This window comes from Papio anubis, chromosome 16 (assembly GCF_008728515.1).
Source record: "Papio anubis isolate 15944 chromosome 16, Panubis1.0, whole genome shotgun sequence".
NCBI lineage: Eukaryota > Metazoa > Chordata > Mammalia > Primates > Cercopithecidae > Papio > Papio anubis.
In genome coordinates, this window is record NC_044991.1 from 33012556 (window position 1) to 33036749 (window position 24194).

The 24194-nt window shown below is 40.8% G+C and overlaps 1 protein-coding gene across 2 annotated transcripts; it reads left to right on the plus strand.

Moving 5' to 3' along the window:
- LOC101003532 (phosphatidylinositol 3,4,5-trisphosphate 3-phosphatase TPTE2-like) lies at positions 1-24194 on the plus strand. Of its 2 annotated transcripts, none has more exons than XM_031656499.1 (8): positions 1-2406; positions 12548-12656; positions 14035-14091; positions 19147-19200; positions 21566-21619; positions 22808-22861; positions 23395-23448; positions 24061-24194. In XM_031656499.1, the coding sequence occupies exons 3-8, from the start codon at positions 14039-14041 to the stop codon at positions 24101-24103; spliced, it is 312 nt and encodes a 103-aa protein (XP_031512359.1). In that variant the 5' UTR covers positions 1-2406; positions 12548-12656; positions 14035-14038; the 3' UTR covers positions 24104-24194. The 2 variants fall into 2 exon arrangements, with proteins under 2 accessions (XP_031512359.1, XP_031512360.1); XM_031656500.1 differs by lacking the exon at positions 1-2406 and adding an exon at positions 11491-12215.

The window sequence follows — 24194 nt, forward strand, 5'->3', positions numbered from 1 at the left end:
TTTGTATTTTACTATCAACTATAATTATTGTTTTTCTTAAAAGAAATATATAGGTCATTATGAGGTGATCAGAAGCAGACAAGGAGATTAGACAATTCCTCATTTATTCACTCAGCAACACTGCCACAGAAGTAAACCTGTGCCAATTGCCCTGGTGAGCCCAGCATGTGGTGCTGAGAGATGATTGAGTGGCCCTTTCTCCCACTCAAAGAGCCCACAGTCTGAGGACATACAGACAAAAACACTAAAGCAAGTACATGTAAAAGAGTAAATGCTATAATTAAAGTAGGATGTTGCGAGGGAGGGCGGGGGGCCATAGCATTCGAGGGACCCAAATGCCTCACTGAGGTAACATTTGTGCCATGACCAGGATGACAACAGAGGGCCAGCCCTGCACAAGTCTGGGAATAACGTGTCAGGGAGCTGCCACTCCTGGTGCAGAGACACGCAGGCAGAAGTGACTTTGGCAGAGGATGTGATAAAGAGGTAGGTGGGGCCAGAGGGAGCCTGGGGAAGAGAAAAGGAGAGGGAAGGAGGACTCTGGGGCCTGGAAGAAGTTAGTGATCTGCTTCTCTCTGACAACATTGTTCCCAAACTTAGCACCTTTAACAACAAATGCTCGCTGTTTCACAACTTATGTGGGCCGGAATCTGGACACAGCTGCGCTGGTTTCCTGCACATGGGGCTCCATGAGACTGGGGCTGTTCTCAGCTGAAGCTGGGTTGCGGGAGGATTGGCTTCCAAGCACACTCATGTGGGTATTGGCCGGATTCAGTGTAGACTGAGGGTCTCCCGGGGCCTGGGCATTCCCTCTTTCTCTGTTGTGTGAGCTGCTGAATAGGCAGCTTATAACACTGGAGCTTGCTTTCTGAACATGAGGAACGCAGTAGAAAGACGGGGAGAGAAATACACATTGACAGAGAAAGAGACAAACATTGGCAGAAAAGGAGGGAGAAAACACTGAACAGAGTAAGTAGAAGAGATAAGAGAAATCGAGAGAGATTGAGGGAGGAAACACAGAAGAAAGTCAACAGGAGAAAAGGACAGCTTTTTTGATAAGGACATAATGAGAGTCACAATAGACTGAACATTTCCCCACCAACCATGGTGTATGTTGAAATCCTAGCCCCCAGGGTAACAGAACTAGGAAGTGGGAGGTAATTAGGTCCTGCAGGTGAAACCCTCAGGAACAAGATTACTGGCTCTCTATACAAAAAAAAAAAAAAAAATGCAGAGAGCTCCCACCTCCACTATCTGTCAGGTAAAAATACAATGTAAAGTCTACAGTCTGAAGCTCAGAAGAGCGAGTTCTCACCAGACCTCAATCATGCTGACGTTCTGATCTTCAACTTCTGTCCTCCAAAACTGTGAGAAAGAACATTCTGTTGTTAAGTGGTTCAGTCTATCTTTGCTACAACAGCCTGGTCGAAGACAGAAGTGTTATCCCATCACGTGTATTGTATTCTGTTAGAAGGGAGCCACAGACCGCTTAGTGTGGTGGTGAGCCTTCCTGTAGTCTGCCCACCACATGGGTCACAATGAAGGACATGGGTCTGATTCTGAATATAATGAGAAGGCACTGACAGGAGTAATGTCAGAGGATGACAACATCTGCTTTTCATTGTATCTCAAACTCTTACTGGCGCAGCATGAAAACTGAGGCTGAGAGGGGAAGCGACTTGCCAATATCACACTGCTGGACACAGGCCTGTTTGAGTTGTATTCTATGCTACCTCCCATTCCTTCTTATAGTTCTTTTATCTCTAAGTGTGTTCATTTATCTACATAGGATGCCATACCATGAGTTTTACAAGTTTTATCTCATACACACGTGATGAATTCCCTAGGAAGGAGATGCTGGCATGCTACCCACTGCACAGGTTGAAAGGCCCCCAAACCCACACTAACTTTTCTAGTGTCACAGAACTAATAAGAAAAAGTAGGTTCTTACTCAGATCTATGACCTCACACCTGAGGCCCTGGCTTCATTCGGATATTTTCAAGGAACTGAGGAGGGCTGTGCTTGCATAATTGTGCACAGGCAAAGAGTTGACATGCAGGCAGAGTGAGCAGCCAGTAGCCCAGCAGGGCCTTTGAATGGGTTTTATGGAAGAAAGCAAGGAGCCTAGAGGATGAAACTTTGAAAAAGTGAACTTACTTCTTTGATGACAGACCCCAACAGAACTTAGAACTCTGCTAACCAATCACCCACATCCTAGAGACAGCCCTGTATCCAGGTCACTTGCTGGGAAATGCTTAAGAGAGCACAATATGCTCCAGCTAGATCCCAATGCTCTTAGGCTCCTGCTTCAGGAAGGCCTAAAGTGAAAACCTTTTCTGAGACGCTGACATTGGCTTATTCCTCACCCCAGATGTCTCTGGAGATTTTGAAGGGGTCACCCAGAGGTAACATATGGTGAGCCTAGGGTAGCCCCTCCAGCATAGGTCTCACCAGTGCTTTCATTTCCCTTTGCATTAGAATGTAAGGAAACATCAGGAATTTAAAATAGGAAGAATTGACCAAAACTACATTTTTGTTAGATTCCCGAAGGTTCTTTGTTGGTGGTGGTGGTGGTGTTTTGTTTGTCTGTTTGCGATAGTACCTCACTGTCACTCAGGCTGGAGTTCAGTGGCACAATCATAGCTCACTGTAGCCTAGATCTCCTGAGCTCAAGTCATTCTCTCACCTCAGCTTCCCAAGTAGCTGAGAGATTACAGGTGTACACCACCACACCTGGCTAATACATATTTTTTTATTTTTAGCAGAGATGAGGTCTCATTATGTTGTCCAGGTCTGTCTTGAACTCCTGAGCTCGAGCAATCCTCAATTTTTGATACATAGCTTTGATAGGTGTAGGATTCTTAGTTGACGGTTTTATTTTTTTTCTGTGAGCACTGGCCAAGGAACTTTTGAAAAGAAGAAATAGAGAAACTTCAAATAAGGCAATTAAATGAACAAATAAACAGCTAAGAAACAACGAAGACTGAGTATTGAGGTTGTAGTTATGGCAGTTAATGACAGAATGGATCCAGTCAGAGTTCAGGCAGAATTGTATTGACAGAAAGTAGAAGTCTGAGCGTGAGGGTGTCCTAAATGAGGCCGGTTGGAACACTTGTTTGTTATAGAATCAAAGACAATGCATGAGAACACACCACGCCAAACCCAAACAGACTGAGCTTGTGCTCTGTGCTAAGATATATAGGTTTATGGGAAGAAAAGCAACCCTTATAGCATCAAGTGTTTTTTTTTTTATTAAAAGAATCATAAATGTGGCAGTTATAATCACGATTAAGGTTAAAGTTATATTTCGGGTTTGGTTGGTGGGTGTCACAAAGCAAAAAATTTGTTGTCAAGAAGTGGGTGTTCTAGTTTGTGAAATAAAATATCCCCATGACTAGAGACAGTAGAGGAGAAAAAGGAATGGGATGGCAAACACAAGTTCCTGGAAATTTATGTCAAAATAAGATATATAAAGAAGGACAGTGTGCATCTCAGTCATCAGCGCTGCCTGCAATGAAGGTGTTTTCTTCTGCCCTTGATAAATGTATCAGGCCTGCTATATGAGAGGTGAAAAGCAACCTACATTCTGCTTCTCATGCCAGATGCCTTGACTTGGGGCTGTGTTCCCAGGGAGAAAAAGCACATCTTTTAAGTAATTTTGGAGCGTGATGTATCTTCCAAATTCCAACAAAGTAGCTTTGTTGGTCACCTATTTCTAGGTGACCCTGAGGCCACTGAAGAAGAAAGAAATGAAGGCCATGAAACTTTCTTGAACTTGGGGGAACTCATGAGAAAATCTGACATTACGTTCTATTCTCTTGGAAGGTGGAAATATTGTTTGACTTCTGTTATGCTGACAAGAAATGTGGTCCTGGGCAAGGTTACCTGGGACAATGACCTCACACATGGAAAACGCTGGAACCCATCTGTTTCCAATCTGCTGTTTTTCAAAAATTAGGGGAGTTCAGTTTTCCCTTTGATACGCTCTGTTTCCAACAATCTCAATGCCAGGGCTGTCCTGCTTCTGTAAGTGACAATGACAATGACAAATATAGGCCTGAAAGAAGATGAGCTGATGGCATTCCCAGCTTATTAGCACTTCTTGGGGGCCTTATCTCACATACATGGATTTAATTCATAGACTCAGCTGGGTGAGTATCTATTATTCAGCTGCATTAGAAGTGACTGCTTTGGTCGGGCACAATGGCTCATGCCTGTAATCCCAGCACTTTGGGAGGTCGAGGCGGGCAGATCATGAGGTCAGGAGATGGAGACCATGCTGGCTAACACAGTGAAACCCCATCTCTACTAAAAGTACAAAAAATTAGCCCGGCGTGGTGGCAGGCGCCTATAGTCCCAGCTACTCAGGAGGCTGAGGCAGGAGAATGGCATAAACCTGAGAGATGGAGCTTGCAATGAGCCAGATTTCACCACTGCACTGCAGCCTGCAGCCTGGCTGACAAAGTGAGACTCTGTCTCAAAAAAAAAAAAAAAAAAAGAAGTGACTGCTTAAGACTCAGGTGTGTGGTGAAATGAGGCAGGATTTTCTCAATGGAGTGATAGAATTTTCTCCCCATAATTACCATCTTACTATCACTAAATCATAGCTAAAATAAGGAAATTATTTATAAAGGAATAGATATATAATCTTATGAGGACACAAATTTAGAGATTTGTGGAAAGGCCTTCTTAATCTTGTGATGTTCTCTTTGAGCTTGGATTATAGTTGACATTTCATTATAATGTATTAACTATACTAGACTTTATGCATTTATGTAAAGTTTGTTTTGTTATACTTTAAGTTCTGGGATACATGGGCAGGGCATGCAGGTTTGTTACACAGGTATAGACACACCATGGTGGTTTGCTGCACCCATGAACCCATAATCTACATTAGGTATTTCTCCTAATGCTATTCCTCCCCCAGCCCTCTACCCCCAGACAGGCCCCGATATGTGATGTTCCCCTCCTTGTGTCCATGTGTTCCCATTGTTCAACTCCCACTTATGAGTGAGAACATGTGGTTTTTGGTTTTCTTTTCTTTCTTCTTCTTCGTCTTCTTTTTTCTTTTCATGATGGAGTTTCACTCTTGTTGCCCAGGCTGGGGTGCAGTGGCACAATCTCAGCTCATTGCAACCTCTGCCTACTGGGTTCAAGCTATCCTCCTGCCTCAGCCTCCCAAGTAGCTGAGATTACAGGCATGTGCCACCACGCCTGGCTATTTTTTTGTGTTTTTAGTAGAGATGGGGTTTCTCAATGTTGGTCAGGCTAGTCTCAAACTCCCAACCTCAGGCGATCTGCCCACTTCAGCCTCTCAAAGTTCTGGGATTACAGGCATGAGCCACGGTGCCTGGCCTGGTTTCCTTTTCTTGGGTTAGTTTGCTGAGCATGATGGTTTCCAGCTTCATCCATGTCCCTGAAAAGGACATAAACTTATCCTTTTTTATGGCTGCATATGTATTCCATGGTGTATGTTTGTCACATTTTCTTTATCCAGTCTATTATTGATGGGCATTTGGGTGGGTTCCAAGTCTTTGCTATTGTGAACAGTACTGAAATAAACATATGTTTGCATTTATCTTTGTAGAAGATTGATTTATAATCCTTTGGGTATATACCCAGTAATGGGATTGCTGGATCAAATGGTATTTCTGGTTTTAGATCCTTTAGGAATTGCCACACTGTCTTCCACAATTTTTTAACTAATTTAAACTCCCACTAACAGTGTAAAAGCGTTCCTATTTTCCACATCCTTTCCAGCATCTGTTGTTTCCTGACTTTTTAATAATCATCATTCTAACCGGTGTGAGGTGGTATCTCATTGTAATTTTGATTTGCATTTCTCTAATGAACAGTGATAATGAGTTTTTTTTTTCATATGTTTGTTGGCTTCATAAATGTCTTCTTTTGAGAAATGTCTCTTTGTTTCCTTTGCCCACTTTTTTGACAGTTTTTTTTTTTTCTTGTAAATTTGTTTAAGTTCTTTGTAGATTCTGGATATTAGCCCTTTGTCAGATGGATAGATTGAAAAAATTTTCTCCCATTCTGTATGTTGCCTGTTCACTCTGATGACAGTTTCTTCTGCTGTGCAGAAGCTCTTTAGTTTAATTAGATCCCATTTGTCAATTTTGGCTTTTGTTACCATTGCTTTTGGCATTTTAGTCATGAAGTCTTTGCCCATGCCTATGTCCTAAATGATATTGCCTAGGTTTTCTTCTAGGGTTTTTATGATTTTAGGTCTTATGTTTAAGTCTTTAATCCACCTTGAGTTAATTTTTGTATAAAGTGTAAGGAAGATGTACAGTTTCAGTTTCCTGCATATGGCTAGCCAGTTTTCCCAACACGATTTATTAAATAAGGGATCCTTTCCCCATTGTTTCTGTTTGTCAGGTTTGTCATCAGATGGTTGTATGTGAATGGTCTTATTTCTGAGTTCTCTATTATGTTCCATTGGTCTATGTGTCTGTTTTTGTACAGTACTGTGCTGTTTTGGTTACTGTAGCCTTACAGTATAGTTTGAAGCTGGGTAGTGTGATGCTTCCAGCTTTGTTCTTTTTGCTTAGAATTGTTTTGACTATTTGGGCTCCTTCTTAGTTCCATAAGAATTTTAAAATAGCTTCTTCTAATTCCTTGAAAAATGTCAATGGTAGTTTAATGGGAATAGCAATTAATTATTTTACAAATTACTTTTGGCAGTATGGCCATTTTCATGAATTAATTCCTCCTATCCATGACCATGGAATGTTTCTCCATTTGTTTGTGTCCTCTCTGATTTCTCTGAGCAGTGGTTTGTAGTCCTCCTTGAAGAGGTCCTTCATTTCTCCTGTTAGCTGTATTCCTAGGTATTTTATTCTCTTTGTAGCAATTGTGAATGAAGTTCATTCATGATTTGGCTCTCTGCTTGCCTGTTGTTGGTGTATAGGACTGCTAGTGACTTTTGCACATTGATTTTGTATCCTGAGACTTTGCTGAAGTGGTTTATCAGCTTAAGAAGCTTTTGGACTGAGATGATGGGGTTTTACAGACACAGGATCATGTCATCTGCAGGAAAAGATAACTTGACTTCCTCTCTTCCTATTTAAATTCCTTTATTTCTTTCTCTTGCCCGATTGCCCTGGCCAGAAATTTCAATACTATGTTGAATAGGAGTGGTGAGAGAGGCCATCCTTGTCTTGTGCCTGTTTTCAAGGAGAATGCTTCCAGCTTTTGCCCATTCAGTAGATATTGGCTGTGGGTTTGTCATGTATGGCTCTTATTATTTTGATGTATGATCCTTCAATAGCTAGTTTATTGAGAGTTTTTAACATGAAGGGATGTTGAATTTTATTGAAGTCCTTTTCTGCATCTTTTGAGATAATCACACTGTTTCTGTGTTTAGTTCTGTTTATGTGATGAATTACATTTATAGATTTGCCTATGTTGAAGAAGCCTTGTATCCCAGGGATGAAGCCATCTTGATCGCGGTGGATCAATGTATCCTTATCAGTCTTAGATTCAGTCTTTTTACATAATCCCATATTTCTTGAAGGTTTTGTTCATTCTTTTTTGTTCTTTTTTCTCTATTCTTCTCTTCCTGTCTTTTATATCAGACAGATAGTTTTCAAGCTCTGAGATTCTTTCCTCCACTTGGCCTTTCCTGCTCATGATACTTGTGGTAGCATTGTGAAGTTCTTATGTTGTGTTTTTCAGCTCCATCAGGTCAGTTATGTTCCTCTCTAAACTGAATATTCTGGTTATCAGCTCCTGTATTTTTTTATGATTCTTAGCTTCCTTGCTTTAAGTTAGAATGTGCTCCTTTAGCTCAGTGAAGTTTGTTATTACCCACCTTCTAAAGCCTACTTTTGTCAATTCAGCCATCTCAGCCTCCGGCCAGTTCTGTGCCCTTGCTAGGGAGGTGGTGTTGTCGTTCAGAGGAGAAGAGGCATTCTGCCTTTTTGAGTTTTCAGCATTTTTGTGTTGATGCTTTCTCATCTTTGTGGCCTTATCTACCTTTGATCTTTGACATTGCTGATCTTTGAACGGGGTTTTTTGGGTACTTTTTTGTTGATATTATTGTTGTTGCTTTCTGTTTGCTTTTAACAGTCAGACCACTCTTTTCTAGGGCTGCTGTGGTTTTCTGTGGGTCCACTCTAGACCCTAGTCGCCTCAGTCTCTTCTGCACCTGGAGGTATCACCAGTGAAGGCTGCAAAATGGCAAAGATGGTAGCCTGATCCTTCCTCTGGAAGCACGAGTCCAAGGGGGTACCAACTTGATGCCACCTGGAATGCTTCTGTAGGAGGTGTCTGGAGACCCCTGTTGGGAGGTCTCGCCCAGTCAGGAGGAACAGGATCAGGGACTGCTTAAAGAAGCAGTCTGGCTGCCCCTTGGCAGAACAGGTGTGCTGTGTTGACGCCCAGGAGTCTCTAGAGCCATCAGGTTGGAAAGGCTAGGTCGGCTGAACTGGGGAGATAGCAGCTATCCCTCTCCCTGGGGACTTCATCCCAGGGACAAATCAGAGTTCTGTCCATAGAACTCTGGCTGGATTTGCTAAAATTCTGATGGGGAGGTCCTGTCCAGTGAGGAGGGATGGATTGCGGTCTCACTTAAAGATGCAGACTGGCCACAATCAGGCACAGCAGCTGTGCTATGTTATGGGGAACTCCTCCTGGTCCCTGGTGCCAGCAGGTTAGAGTGGCCAACTCAAACCACAGATATAGCGGCTGCCCCTCCCTCCGGGAACTCGGTCCATCTCTGGATGTTTCTAGCCTGCTGCTGCTGGCCAGCTGGAATTCCAAGCCAATGGGCCTTAACTTGTGACGTGCTGTGGGAGTGGGGCCCACAGAATGATGCCATGTGGCTCCCTGGATTTAGCCCCCTTCCTAGGGGAATGCATGGATGTATCTTAAATAATCAACTTAAATAATCAACTTAAATAATCAATTGGTCATAGAAGAAATCCAAGAGAAATCAGAACATATTTTGAGATGAATGAAAACAAAAATTCCACATCTCAAAACTTATGGAATGCAGCTAATGCCATGCTTAAAGGGAAATTTATAGGTGTGAATTCTTATATTAGAATGGAAGAAAGATCTCAATCAATAATTTAACTTTCACTTAAATAAACTAGAAAAAGAAGAGCAAACTGAAACCAAAGCAAGTAAAGCAAGGATATAATAAATGTAGAGTGAAAATAAATAAAATAGCAAGCAGGAAAACAATAGAGAAAATAAACAAAACCAAAAGTTATTTGAAAAGATCAACAAAATTGATAGCTTAGCTAGCCTGATCAAGAAAAAAAAAGAAAAGAACTCAAAAATGTGGTAAATAACTTAGGTTAGGTAAACAACAACAATGACAAAAAACCTAAACCTTTAGATAATCTAGTAAAGATTATGAAAAACCAACAGCTAACATTAAAGTTAGTGGTGAAAGTCTTAAATCTTTTCTCCTAAAATGAGGAACAAGACAAGGATACCTGCTTGCTTTTTCTATTCAACATTGTACTGGAGATTCTAGCCAGGATAATTAGACAAAAACTAAACAAAACCAACCACAAAAAAGAAATAAAATGCATCTAGATTGGAATGGAAAACGTCAAACTCTATTTTTTGCAGATAAATAATGTTGTATATGGAAAATCTAAGGAACCTACAACAATAACAACAAACCTGCTGGAGCAACAATTGAGTTCACAAAAGATAAAAGATCAATGTGCAAAAAATCAGTTATAATGAGAAACACTAGCAATGAGTAGGCTCAAAATGAAATTAAGAAAGTAGTTTTATTTACAATAGCGTTAAAAATAAGACTGAAACAAAAGAAATGTAAGACTACACAACATTATTGAAAGTGATTGAGACCTAAATATATGGATACACATTCTGTATTTATTGAATGGAAGACATTACTATTAAGATGACAGTACCCCACAAATTGATCTACATATTCGAGTCAGTTCCTATCAAGATCCTAGCTTCTCTTTTTGCAGAAATTGACTTGCTGATCAGAAATTCATTTGAAAATACAAGGGACTCTGAGTAACCAAAACAATCTTGAAGAAGAACAATGAAGTTGCAGAGTCTACACTTTATTATTTCAAACCTTACTATAAAGCTATAGTGGTTAAAATTGTGTAGTACTAGAATCAGGATAGATATGTACATCAATGGAATTGAATTGAGAGTCCAGAAGTAAATCCATACATTTAAGGTCAATTGATTCTCCACAAGGGTACCAAGACCATTCAGTGGAAAAGTACAGTCTCTTCAGCAAGTGGTGCTGTAACAACTGGATATCCACATACAAATGAATGAAGTTAGAGCTTTCTCACATCATACAGAAAAATTAACCTCAAGTGGAAGAAATATCTAAATGAGAGATCCCAAACTATGCTCTTAGACAAAAACATAGGTGTACATTTTTATGATATTGAATTAGTAATGATTTCTTTTTTTTTTCCTCTCCTTTTATGTGGAACAGGAAAGCTAGAGGGGTTTAGAGTTGTTTTACTGCTTTTCCCCTATGTCAGACAAGGCTCTGATGAAGCAGTTTTTCTTTAGAGCAGGTCTTTCACACAGAGAATGGAATGCTCTGGGCATATTTCAAAATGGTTGTTATACCCACTCACTCTCTCTATCCCCCAATTAGGGTATATTTTGAAACGGTTGCTTTTCCCTTTTCCTTGTGTAAAGGGCCTGAGGAAATTTTCTTCAGCCTTCATCATGAGAACCTGGTGGGGTTTCTGGAAGTAAAATTCATGAAAGTATAAGGGGCCCCCAAGGCGGGACACCAACAAGTTTTTAACTCTCAAGCTAGTCCACACTCAGCCACCAGTAATTTATTGATTACCATTTTAAGTGTTCCTACCAATTACTGGCTCTGTGGCTTCTGGTCTCAGGTAAACTGTGATTTTCTATATTCACCCATCTCTCTAGTTTCTGAAGAAGTGGTTTGCCCTGTGACCTCTAGTTTCAGGCAGATCTAAGAAAAGTTGTTGATTTTCAGTTTATCTTTTTTTTCTGTTGTGAAGATGGGAGTGATGACTTCCAAGTTTTCTACATGTTGGAATGGGAACTGAAAGACCTAATTAACTTCTTGAGAAACTGCCAAACTGTTTTCCAAAGTGGATCTAGCACTTTACATTCCCGGCATTGTATGAGAGTTTCAGTTTCTCTCTCTCTTTGTCAACACGCCATCTTTCTAATTTTAGATATTCTAATAGGTATCTGGTGGTTTCTTGTTGTAGTTTTAATCTGCATTTCTCTAATAGCTAGTGATGATGACCATTTTTTCATTTGCTTATTTGCCAGTTGCAAATCTTTATTAGTGGCGTATCTGTTCACATATTTTGCCCATTTTTTAAAAGTTGGGTTGTTTTCTTACAATTGAAGTTTATTTTTTCTTATACTCAAAATTTTAATTGATACATAATAAATTGTACATATTTATGAGGTACAATGTGATGTTTCAGTACATTTTACATTGCATAATGATCAAATCAGGGTAATTAGCATATCCATTGCCTTAAACATTTACCATTTCTTTGATGTAAGAACATTCAAAATCCTCTCTTCTAGCTAGAATATGAGTGTGTTTTAAATGTACAACTCTTTGTTTTCTCACAATCCTATGAAATGATAGCTTGAGTCAATGAAGTATCCCCCCAAGTCCTATCAACCTTGTCTATTTTAGTGAAATTTAATATTGTCTAGAAAACACTAGACAAAACACAGTTATTCAGATACAATAACTGAGCCCTCTGGTTATTCTCTCTAACCTGCAAAGGAAGCTGAACACTTGATGTAACTTCTTCATCAGAGTAAATAAGAAGAATCCCCTCCATTACATACAAAAGAAAAAATAACTGGAGAGATAGTCTCTGCTCTGAGGTTATTATCCTGTGGTCTTTGGTTTTGGTACATTCTACCCCACCCCATGCCCTTCTCCCTTGTCTTTAATGAGTATCTGTATGTATGGCAGAGCAGCATGTTTTTAAGTCTCTGCAGTCTTGGGCCAAGTTCGTTCTATGCCCCACTCTACAAGAATCACAAGAGCACCAGGATTCGGTTTGGGGTTGCCATGGATATAGAGTTCTTATTACAGAACTAACTTATTCTCAATATGAGGTAAAGACTTAGAGGTGAGGGTCTCTGAGCAAGGGAGTCCCACCCCATCCTCTGCCCTCTCTGTTGGCTCATGTTGTCCTCTCATCCTCATCAGAATTAAAATCATGTAAAGTTTTGGTGCGGGAACTAGATGGTGGTCTCTGGGGCCCATAGACAGGAAACTTTGCTTACATCCAGCTGGGGGGGAACACTAATTGACATTCCTTTCCCCTCCCAGGGACCTTACAGAGTCCCCTTATCCTCAGGGTACTGGGGGACAACCAGTGGGCATAGGGCCAAATAGCAGTAACCTTGTTACTTGCCAGGAATTGGGTAAAGATTTGATTTAATGAGCTTGATTTTGGGAACTAGAAAATGAAAAAAGGAAAAGCCATAATCCTGAAAGGCAACAGAAGAGAAAACTGCTAACAGGATCTTGATTAAATTTCTCCCTCTTAGAGAATGTTGTACGGAAGACACAAGACCTGAGACTTGTGTTATTCTAGCAGCTGAACTGACCCCAGCCTCTTCTGAGCGGCCGTGGCGCCGGAAGCAGTCTGGCCTACAGGTAAGCAGGTCCAGGGCTTACAGGGAGAAACTCCCAGAAATCCAGCTCTGCCTTGGGTTGCCCTGGTTCACATCCGAAGATCTGCTTGGGCCATATCTCTGGAGCACAAGGTGTAGACTGAGAGCTTTGATATTTCTACTCCTACTGCAGATGAACTGGTATAACCCCGAAACTATAGAATTTGCTGCTGTCTGTGACCCAGCAAATGGAAATAGAAATAGAAAAATAATTAGATAGAAAAATAATAGAAATAGAAAACATTTAAAAAATAAAAAAGCCTCATTCTATGCCTGTTAATATCCTTAAAAATATGACATTTTAGGCAGTGTAATAGTATGCATACACTGGTCACTTTAATCTTTCCTACAGGGGCGGCTGGTTGCCCTAATGGTGGAAGCTCTGTTCAAGGAATAGAGCTGGAGTTCAGCTCAGGAAGCCTCCACAGAGATGGCCACCAAAAGGGCTTCAGTGGTCCCATCTCAATTAACACCTGAAACATTGCTAGTGAAACCTCAGCACATTCTTAGAGAATCCTAGTTTTTATCAGCAGCAAAAAAATGTGTGCGATCAGTTTCTTAAACTTATTTAAACATTTGAAAAGTTAGAAAATTGTGGCAAAGAGCATTAATTCTTGAGTCTGGGGAGTGTGTTACTTTGATGAGAATGTTTGTGTATTTGAAACTAAAGTATGTATCAGTTTATATTGCCACATACTGACTTTTATGGCATAATAAATGGTGTAGAGAGCAGGTTGTCTAAAAACCAATATTTGCAAAATGCTGAATATTCAGCATGGTTTTATGAAGCCGACAGATGTGGAGTGTATTTTGCATGTGTCTTAACTTGCAGATGAGGAAATGAAGTTGTAGAGAGATTAAATTAGCCAAGCTAGGGGTTTCGGTGCTAGGAAGTCTTGATTTTGTAAAATATAGCCATATAACTTAAAAAAAGTGAATACAGACAAATAGAAAACAAAATTTTTCTAAACATATAATCTACTTTAAGTTCACCAAATATCTTAAACATAATTTAGGCTGTGCTTGACTTAACCTACTTGTTTATTTCCTACCAAGGATGACCAGGAACTAGCCATTGATATCGAAACATTCATTATTCTTACATTTTCTTTCTTTTTTCTCTGTCCTCTCTCTCTCTCTCTCTCTCTCTCTCTCTCTCTCTCTCTCTCACTCACTCACACACACACACACACACACACACAGAAGTATTAGTACTGTACCCTGAAATTGTTTCTTTAGTTCTTGTTAAAATTCCTCTGATTTTATTTTTCATGTCCTGAAATACTGTCGAGATTAACATCCTGATTGCCTTCCAGAATATCTGACTTTATTTTTTGTATGTGCTTTTTACTCTTTGATAGAATTATGGATTCATTAACAGATCCTACTGTATGCTCTGACAGCTATGACCACAATGGGTGAGTTGACTGATCTAACTGGTGAAAAATACTGGGATTATCAATGGCAATAACAGCTTTCTATAAGAGACTTTAAGCATCGTTAGGTAACATTGTTTTTGAACCAGAGTGGAAAACATAAGATGAGGTCAGAAGAGGGACACTTGGTACTCAAAGATTGTTTGTGACCCTTAGTAATTAGCAGCCAAAACCCTTAGGAAACTATCAGAATGCCCATGTATGAGACTCTCTCAAGAGTAATCCAAGAGAGGAGAGAATCCTACTTGGAGAAAGAAGGTGGTAGCATCGGACAGGCAGCAGAGGAGCCCTCAGCAGAAAGAAAGGAGCTAAGAGACCCTGTATCTGTCCCTCACCCTTCAGAGCTGGTACCCCAAACTCAAAGCCATCATCACATTGGATGGAGCCCCTGCCTCAGGTTTAGTCACTTGATCCTATTTGAGGGGAAGCAAAGATATCTGTGACTCATGAAGAGCATGAAGGTGGTGGAAGGACTTGATAATTAGGAAATCAAAATGGGCAAGAACAACGTGTGCCTACAAATGGAACATGAATTTGAAGCAAATTTAAGTTAAATTTGCTGTCATACACGATGACCAGATTCAGTAAGAAAGAATTGTATTTAAATCTTGTTTCATTAAACTTTTTAAAGAGTCCTAAACAATTTTTATTACCAACACATAAAGACCTTTTTCTAGAGAAAAATGAAGTACCAGGTGCCAAGTAACAGATTTACATGATAATTTTTAGGGACAACACATTGTGATTTGTAGCACAATCATAGCCAATTTGAACCAAAAAAAAGTAGTGTATGCATTTACATTGTTTCTTACTACTTACCTTTCAATCCTTTGCACTGATCCCAATGAATTGACATCAGAAATCTGTGCTGGAGTCAACAATGAAAGGTGATGTCATAATATATATTGGAGATGGGAGGAATTCAGGTTTGTGAAATTCAGTCTCAGAATTATTCATGGGAAAATAGTTTTCTGGACACTGATTCTAAAATTCTTTCTAAAAAGTTAGGTCTTCAGTAAGCTAACAAATGTTAAATATAGAGTTTCTTGGACACTGTTTCTAAAGTACTGGTAGTTTCAACTTCTGTATGTAACATCCTTTTCTTTTTGGGTCTAGTTGGATACAAGATAAATAGATCACAAAAAGTCTACTTCTTCCTAGCTGAGTTGACTAGTAGCCAAAACTTTTAGAAACCTGTTGGATTGCCTATGTATGAGACTCTGCCAGGTTGGGCTATATTCGTTTCTAGGGCTGCTTTAACAAAGTATCACGAACCAAGTGTCTTAAACAAAAATTAATCATCTCACAGTCCTAGAGACTAGAAATCTGAAATTGAGGTTGTCAGTAGGGTTGGCTTTTTATGAGAGCTATAAAGAAGAATCTGTTTGATACCTCTTTGCTAGCTTTTGCTGGTTGCTGGCAATCTTTGGCATTCCTTGGCAGGTAGACTCTTGTCTAGAGTAACTGCAGCTATTTGACCAAAAGTGTAAGTCCAAATTATGTTTGTATCTGAATAATATGCTTTTATAATTCCTCAGCCCACAGCCAGTTGAGTTGATGGTAGTAACCTATGATAGAGCCACCCATGATATGTGAGTTAAAAACAAAGATTTATATACATGTAAGTGTATATACACATATATACACATAAATACATACTTCTATCAACATACACGCATACATACACATACACACACAGAAACATAAAACAATGAAAGAGAAGTTGATATTTGTAAAATTCACTGTCAGGCATGTCCTTGGAAATACAGAGTATCTTTGACACTATGTCGAAATCTTCTCACTGTAGGGTCTATAGATAACTTTCTATTTTTTTTTCAGACCAAATTGGATGAAAGAGGAAGAAGTCATGAAAGGGATGCTTCTTCCTCTTAGTATATTTGTCACTCTAAGTTATTAGTATTCAATCCCTTAGGAATCTTTGAAGTTTCCTATTTATGAGACTCTACTACTGCTAGAGTGGGCCAAAGGGAGAGAGAATCCTATTTGGAGCAATGGGGAGGTAACAGGTGACAGGGAGGAGTGAAGCACTCATCAAAAAGAACAGAGTTCATGAAACCTTAATGGGTTCCTCACCCTCTAGAGTTCTACCACCATGTGAAGCTGGTGCCCCAAACCAAACCCAAACCCACAGTATTTTGTGGGGAGTTCCTGACTCAAGCCTACAGCTACATGGTCATATCTTCTGGGCAGGAAAGACAGCCATGATGGGTGAAAGTAAGGAAGTGACAGAGGGACTTAGGAATCAAAAATTTAGATGGGGTAAGAGGCATGTTTCCTTACAGACTGCAGTTACATTAGAAATAAATGCCACTGACCAGGCATGGTGGCTCATATCTGTAATCCCAGCGCTTTGGGAGGCCAAGACAGCTAGATCACTTGAGGCCAGGAATTTGAGACCAGCCTGACCAATGTGGCAAAACTCTGTGTCTACTAAAAATACAAAAATTAGACAGGCATGGTGGTGCATGCCTGTAATCCCAACTACTCAGGAGGCTGAGGCAGGAGAATTGCTTGAACATGGGAGGCAGAGGTTGCAGTGAGCCAAGATCACACCACTGCACTCCAGCCTCAGTGAGAGTGAGACTCTGCCAAAAAAAAAAAGAAAAAAGATACATCTAGTTCGAATTAGTGAATACACGTGAATATTTAAACATCAACCAGATAGTACATTATAGAGTAACTGTGGCTGTTTGATCCAAAAGGTAAGTTTAGAATTACATGTGTGTCCAACTATCTACTTTTATATTCCTTTAGCCTGCATACAGATGAATTGACATCAATAACCTATGATACAACCACCAATGAAATGTGAATTATAAAATATATATACACAAATATGTAAAGAAATACATATGTAAAGAAATATGTATGCATACTTCTGGTTGTCTAGACACACAAACACAGGGAGAGAAAGAGAGAAACAGGGAGAGAGAGAGAAAGAGAGAGAGAAACAACAGAGAGAAAGATGAAGATTATGTGCTTTACTCTCAGGATCATCCAAGGCCATACAGAATGTCTTTCACACTGTTTATAAATCACCTCACTATAGGCCCTGTAGGTCCCTTATCCAACTTTTTGATTAAATTGGATAAAAAGGAACAGGTCAAAAAAGGGAAACTTTTTTTTGAGGCGGAGTCTCGCTCTGTCGCCCAGGCTGGACTGCAGTGGCCGGATCTCAGCTCACTGCAAGCTCCGCCTCCCGGGTTTACGCCATTCTCCTGCCTCAGCCTCCCAAGTAGCTGGGAATACAGGCGCCCGCCACCTCGCCCGGCTAGTTTTTTGTATTTTTTTTAGTAGAGTCGGGGTTTCACCGGTTTAGCCAGAATGGTCTCGATCTCCTGACCTCGTGATCCGCCCGTCTCGGCCTCCCAAAGTGCTGGGATTACAGGCTTGAGCCACCGCGCCCGGCCGAAACTTCTTGTTATTGTCTTGTCACCCTTGGTAGCAGGCACATACTTAGGAAAGTCAGATTTCCTGTGTATGAGACATACTAGAGTGGGCCAAGGGAAGAAAATCCTATGAAGAGCAATGAGCAAGTAGCAGTGGGCAGGGAGCAGTGGAGTCGTTAGGGAAAAAAACAGAGCTAATGGCCTGGCAGGGTTCCTCACACCCAGAGCTCTACCACCATGTGAGGCTAACACTACAAGCCCACACCCATCATCACATGGTACGGAGCAGTTTCTTGACCCTGTGTGAGAGCAGAGAAGACACCGATGATGGTGAAAACAAGGCACTGATGAAGGGATTTTAGTATCAGGAAATGAGATGAAGTCAAAGGGATTTGTACATAGAAACTGCAGCTGAATTTGAATTAAAGTAAACCACCAAATGCTTACTTTGTGCTTCATTCAACTGTAGCAACTAAACATCACTTGTGAGTAATTCAAACCAGAAAGTGAAGTCTAAGATGTCATATTGGTGTTGGACTAACCATATATATATATATATGTATATAGTCCTATATGTATATATATGTTTAAATTCTGTAGCACTGCCAAGTCTAAATTCAAATCACTACCCTGGAATGTTGCTATCAGTGAACTGTGAGACAGAAATCAATCAATATAGATATAAGGATATATGAGCATCGGAGGAAACAATTATATACCATTTATATAAACCTATATGGATTCATATTAAACCAAGGGTGCACCCACAGGTACTGCAGAGAAATATAAAGGTTGAGATTAGGGAAGATTCAAGGGCATTAATGGAAAACCAAAAAACTTTTACACGTGTCTACATGATCTCACTATAGGATACGAAGGTGCCTTTATGGCTTCTTGAATGAATTTAGATAAAAGATGACCACATAATAAGAAGGATGATTTTTCTTACTAGTCTGTTTGATACTCTGAGTAACAATCAAAAATAATTTTCAGACTGCCTATATGTGAGACCTCACTATGATGGCTGAGGACAGCAGAGAATCCTCTTTGGAAACAGAAAAGGATAGCAGGGGACAGAGAGTAGTGAAGACCTCCGAAGAAGAGAAAAAAGCTAACAACCCTAGAAATATTTTTGACCCTGCAGAACTCTGCCACAATACAGGGTGATACTCCAAACCCCAAACACCATCACATTGGATTGTGTCCCTGACTCAGACCTGCAGTTACTTTACCCTACTTGTGGACCAAGACAGACGATCAAGTAAAGAAGTAATGGGGAGCCTTTGAGGCAGCATATTTAGTGGAATAAGAGGGCCGACTACCTCCACACAAAAGTTTAGTTTGAAATAACTGTCACCACAAAGGCTGCCATGCATTGGGACTGAGGTCATAACAAAGAGGTTTATTTAAATCTGGAAGCATTACTATTTTCCACAGCCTAAGATGTTGGTTGCCATCGTATAAATCCTCCTTTCTAATAAAAAATGACATTTCAGAACCAAATAGTGCTATACACATGAATAGTCAGAACTTAAGTGGTTTATGGGCAGAGTAATGAAAGCGAGTTTTATCAGAAAAGTGAATTTCGAGTTGTGTCTCCTGTCTGTGTTCTTTTATCATCCTCCAGTCCACCCACAAATGAATTATCAGGCACGAACTCGGAGGCACGTATCCATGAAAGGTGAGTTATGCATACGTATGTCTTTATTTATCTAATTATAAGTGAGCATAGAAGTTTTCACACACACAGGCACATAAACAAATATATCCATCCATCCATCCATGCGTCCATCCATACACACTTCTCTCAGCACACATCCACTAGCAACCCATGCACACAATGGAAACATACAACAAGGAGACAGGTGGACAGACATTTGTGGAGTTTATTCTGAGAAGCCTATATGGCCATAGAGAGTGGTTTTTAACAGGGTTTCGAATTCTTCTCGTCATAGCCTTTGTAGGTAACATTGCATCCTTTTCTAATGGAGTCATATAGAAAGGAGCAGGTCACAGGAGAGCTGCTGCTTCCTGTTAGTGTATTTGTCACCCTTAGTTCCTAGTAAGCAGCTTCTTAAAGGACTCAGATTTCCTGAGTTTGAGAGCCTGTGAGATTGACAGAAGGGAGGAGAAAATCCTGTTTGCAACATGGAGGAGATAGCAGCTGACAAGGAGCAGTGAAGCCCTGGGAAGAAAAGAATGGAGCCAATGGAGCATGGACTTGTCCCTCACACTCCAGAGCTCTGTCAACATATGAGGTTGGTGCTACAACACAAACGCAAGCATAGCACCTCATTGGATGCAGCCCTTCCTTAGGCCCACAGCTACTTGCCTGTGTCTCCTGGACAGGAAAGACTAGCACGATGGGTGAAAGGAAAGAGGTGACAGAGAGATCCAGGCAGTGGGCCATAGATGGGATTAGAGGGAGGAATGCCTACACAGTGGAGTTGAATTTAAAAGAAATTCACCCACAAATGGTTGTCGTGCATTGGCCAGCTCCAGTGGTAGCGAGTTTTGGTGAACTCTTGAGTCAGTGAGTCTCAGATAGGTGTAAAGTATGTGCTGCAATCATATAAAGTATGATGTGTAGGGTAAATGGCATGGCAGATTCCAAAGAACCAAATACACACATGACTTCTGTAAGGGTAAGGCAGTTTACAGGTTGAAAGTAGTTGGTAGGTCGGGCGTGGTGGCTCAGGCCTGTAGTCCCAGCACTTTGGGAGGCCAGGGCGGGTGGATAATGAGATCAGGAGTTCAAGTCCAGTCTGGCCAACTTGGTGAAAGCCCATCTCTATTAAAAATACAAAATTAGCCTGGCATGGTGGTGGCACCAGTAGTCCCCGCTACTCGGGAGGCTGAGGCAGGAGAATTGCTTGAGCCTGGGAGGCAGAGGTTGCAGTGAGCCAAGATCGTGGCACCGTACTCTGGCTTGGGTGACAGAGCAAGACTCTGTCGCAAAAAACAAATAACAACAACAACAAAACAAAACAAAACAAAAACAAAAGCAATTGGAACTATTTTGAACTGAAAACGTTAAGTTTGGGAAGTTACATGTTGTCTTAGTATGTACATTTTAAGTTATTTGGTACTGCCCTAGGTGTGAATTGGGAGTATCTTCTAGTAGGCTGGCCAGTGCAACATGTGATATAAACAAATACAGTTATACATGTATCTCTGCATAAACAAACACATACATACATGCATTCATACACACAAGAGAGATTGAGTTGGGCTATTGACTGTCACAAGCATCCATGGGAACAAGGAGTTCCCTGGAAACTATTTCTAGAGTCCTCTCAGAATGAGCTTTGTATGGAATATTCTTTTGTTTTTTTGGATCGAGATAGGAAAATGGGAAGGAATTCATAGAGGGAGGTTTTTATGTTAGTGTTTGTCACATTTCCTTTTTGTGAGAATGAGACTGTATTAGTAGAGTGGACGAAGGGAAAAGTGAGTCCTGCTTGGAGCAAGGAGTGGACAAAACTCAGAGAAATCCCTGCAAAGAAAAAGAACAGAGCTAAAAACCCTGGAATTATTTCACACCCTCCTGAGCTCTGCCGTTATGTGAGGCTGACTGCCTTGGCCCATACCCACCCTCACATGGGATGGAGCCCTTGCTTGAGGCCTGTACCTACTTGGCCACAACTCTTGGTCAGCAAAGACTATTAGAATGGGTGAAAGGTGAGGAGGTGATTGGAAGTGATAGGGAATGAGAAACGCAGATGGGATTATAAGAAGGGGAACTTACAAACTTAATTTGAACTGGAATTAAATGCTCTCCAAAAATGCTGTTACACATTGAGGTGTAGATGCCCTTACTTAATCTGGATGCATCGCTATGTTCACAGCCTAAGATACTCACTGTTGGCATATAAAACCTCATTTCTAATAAAAAGCAAATGCCATCCCAGGTCAATTTAGTGATGTACATACATGTGAATAATTACAGTGTAACTGAGGAATAACGCATAGAATAACTGGCTATCTGTTGCAAAACATTAGAATTATGCATTGTGTCTGACTCTGACCATATTTGTCCTCTACAGTCCCAATTCGAATGCCCTGGAGGGAGTCACCATTGAGAGAAGCCCCAATGACCAGTGAGTTATAAAAGATGTACACATGGCCAGGTGCAGTGGTTCACACCTATAATCTGAGCACTTTGGGAGGCCAAGGCAGGCAGATACCCTGAGGTCAGGAGTTCAAGACCAGGCTGGCAAACATAGTGAAACCTTGTCTCTACTAAAATTTCAACAACTAGCCAGCTGTGGTGGCAGGCGCCTCTAATCCCAGCTGCTCGGGAGGCTGAGGCAGGAGAATCGCTTGACATGGGAAGGTGCACGTTCCAGTGAGCTGAGACCATGCCACTGCATTCCACTCTGGGCAGCAGGAGCAAAACTTTGTCACACACAAAAAAAAGTACACACACACACACAATAGTGACAGAGAAAGAGACTGAGATTAGTGGGACTCACTGTCAGAAGTGCTCACAATAATAGAGAATGTCTTTGACACAGTTTCTTTATCATCTCACTGTATCATATATACACAACTTCCACATTTTTACAGTTGTTTAGGAAAAAAGAAACAGATTATAGAGAGAGGCTTCTGTCTGTTATTGTCTTTTCACCATTTGTTAGTAGCAGTCAAATGCCTTGGAAACTCTGATTTTCTGTGTATGAGACATACCAGAGTGGGCCAAGGGAAGAGAGAATCCTGTTTGGAGCAAGGAGGAGGTAGGAGTGCTCAGGGCACTGCGAACCCCTCAGCAGAAAGCAACAGAGCTAAGAGCCTTGGAGGTGTTCTCCACCCTCCAGAACTCTGCCACCACGGAGGCTGGAGCTCCAAACCTCAAATCACCATCCTATTTGGATTGCGCTCCTGTGTCAGACCTCTAATTACCTGACCCTTTTTGTGGGACTAGAGAAACCATCATGCTGGGTGAAGGTAAGGAGCTAATGGACGGCCTTTGAAGCAGAACATTGAATGGAATAAGAGGGCTGACTACCTACAAAAAAGTCTGTCACACACTGGGACTGAGGTCATAATAAAGGGGTTGACTTAAGTTGCGAAGCATTACTATTTTCCCCAGGCTATGATTTTGGTTGTTGTCATATAAATCCTCATTTCTAATAAAGAAAAAAGACATTCCATGTTCCAATAGTGCTATACACATGAATAGTCAGAAATTAATTGGTTTCTGTCTAGAGTAATGAAAGGTAATTTTTCCAAAATATAAATTCAGAACTATGCCTCCTATCTGACTGTGTTCTTTTATCATCCACTAGTCCACAGACAAATGAATTTAAAGGAGCAACCGAGGAGACACTTACGAATGATATGTGAGTAGTAAATGGTTAAATAAAGACACCCATCAGCATAAGTGTGCATAGAACTATACACACACACAGGCACATGAGCAAATATATCCATCCATCCATCCATCCATCCTTCCATCCATCCATCCACACTTCTCTTCAACACATGTACACAAATTAATCCATGCACATGGTGGAAACTTAGAACAAGGAGAAAAGAGACAGATGGACATTTGTGGAACTTAGGAGCCTGTCTGGGCATATAGATTTTTTTTTTTTTAATGGAGTTTCCAATTCTTCTCATTGTAGCATTTGCTAGTAACTTTGCATCCTTCTTTGGTGGAGTTGTATAAAGAGGAGCAGGTCATAGGAGAGTTGCTTCCTCCTGTTAGTGTATTTGTCACCCTTAGTTCCTAGTATGCAGTTTTTTTATGGGACTCAGATTTCCTGACAGAAATTAATTGGTTTCTGTCTAGAGTAATAAAAGCTAATTTTTCCAAAAAAGTGAATTTAGAATCGTGTCTCCTAGCTGACTATATTCTTTTATCATCCTCTAGCCCACACAGCAGTGAATGTAAAGGAGCAGCCCTGGTGTCACCTATCAGTAAAAGGTGAGTTATAAATCCATAAAGACACATGTATGCATAAGTGTGCATAGAGCTATACACACACACACGCACATACACAAATAGATCCATCTATCTCCATCCGTACTCACTTCTGTCAACACATTTACACAAACAAACCCATGCACACAATGGAAACACAAAACATGGAGACAGATGGACACTTGCGGAATTTACTCCCAGGAGCCTGCATGGCCATACAGAGTATTTTTAACAGGGTTTCCAATTCTTCTCACTGTAGCATTTGTAGGTAACCACATCCTTTTTTGATGGAGTTGTATAAGGAAGTCAGTTCATAGGAGAGCCACTTCTTCCTGTTAGTGTATTTGTCACCCTCAATTTCTGGTAGGCAATTTTTTAAGGGATTTGGGTTTCCTGAGTTTGAGACCCTACCATAGTGTGCCAAGAAAGGAGAGAATCCTATTTGCAACATGGAGGAGATGGTGGCCAATAAGGAGTAGTGAAGCCCTGGGAAAAAAAGAATGGAGCTAATGGAATGTGGACTTGTCCCACACCCTCAAGAGCTCTATCCACATGTGAGGTTGGTGCCCAGACCCAACTCAAACCCACCACCTCGTTGGATGCCGCTTTCCTTAGGTGCACGGGTACTTCACTGTGTTTCATGGGCAGGAAAGACTAGCATGATCGATGAAGGGAAGGAGGTGATGAAAGGTTTTCCCAGTCATGTGAAAACCTCTCCTGGAAATAAATCATAAAGGTGTAAGTAATAT

What these genes read in the sequence shown, in the direction of transcription:
- LOC101003532 (XM_031656499.1), top strand. Translation starts at nt 14,039, where the DNA reads ATGGATTCATTAACAGATCCTACTGTATGCTCTGACAGCTATGACCAC. An exon ending in GAGGCACGTATCCATGAAAG is followed by an intron (nt 19,201 to 21,565) that starts GTGAGTTATGCA and finishes TGTCCTCTACAG; the next exon opens with TCCCAATTCGAATGCCCTGG. An exon ending in GTGTCACCTATCAGTAAAAG is followed by an intron (nt 23,449 to 24,060) that starts GTGAGTTATAAA and finishes CGCTTTCCTTAG; the next exon opens with GTGCACGGGTACTTCACTGT.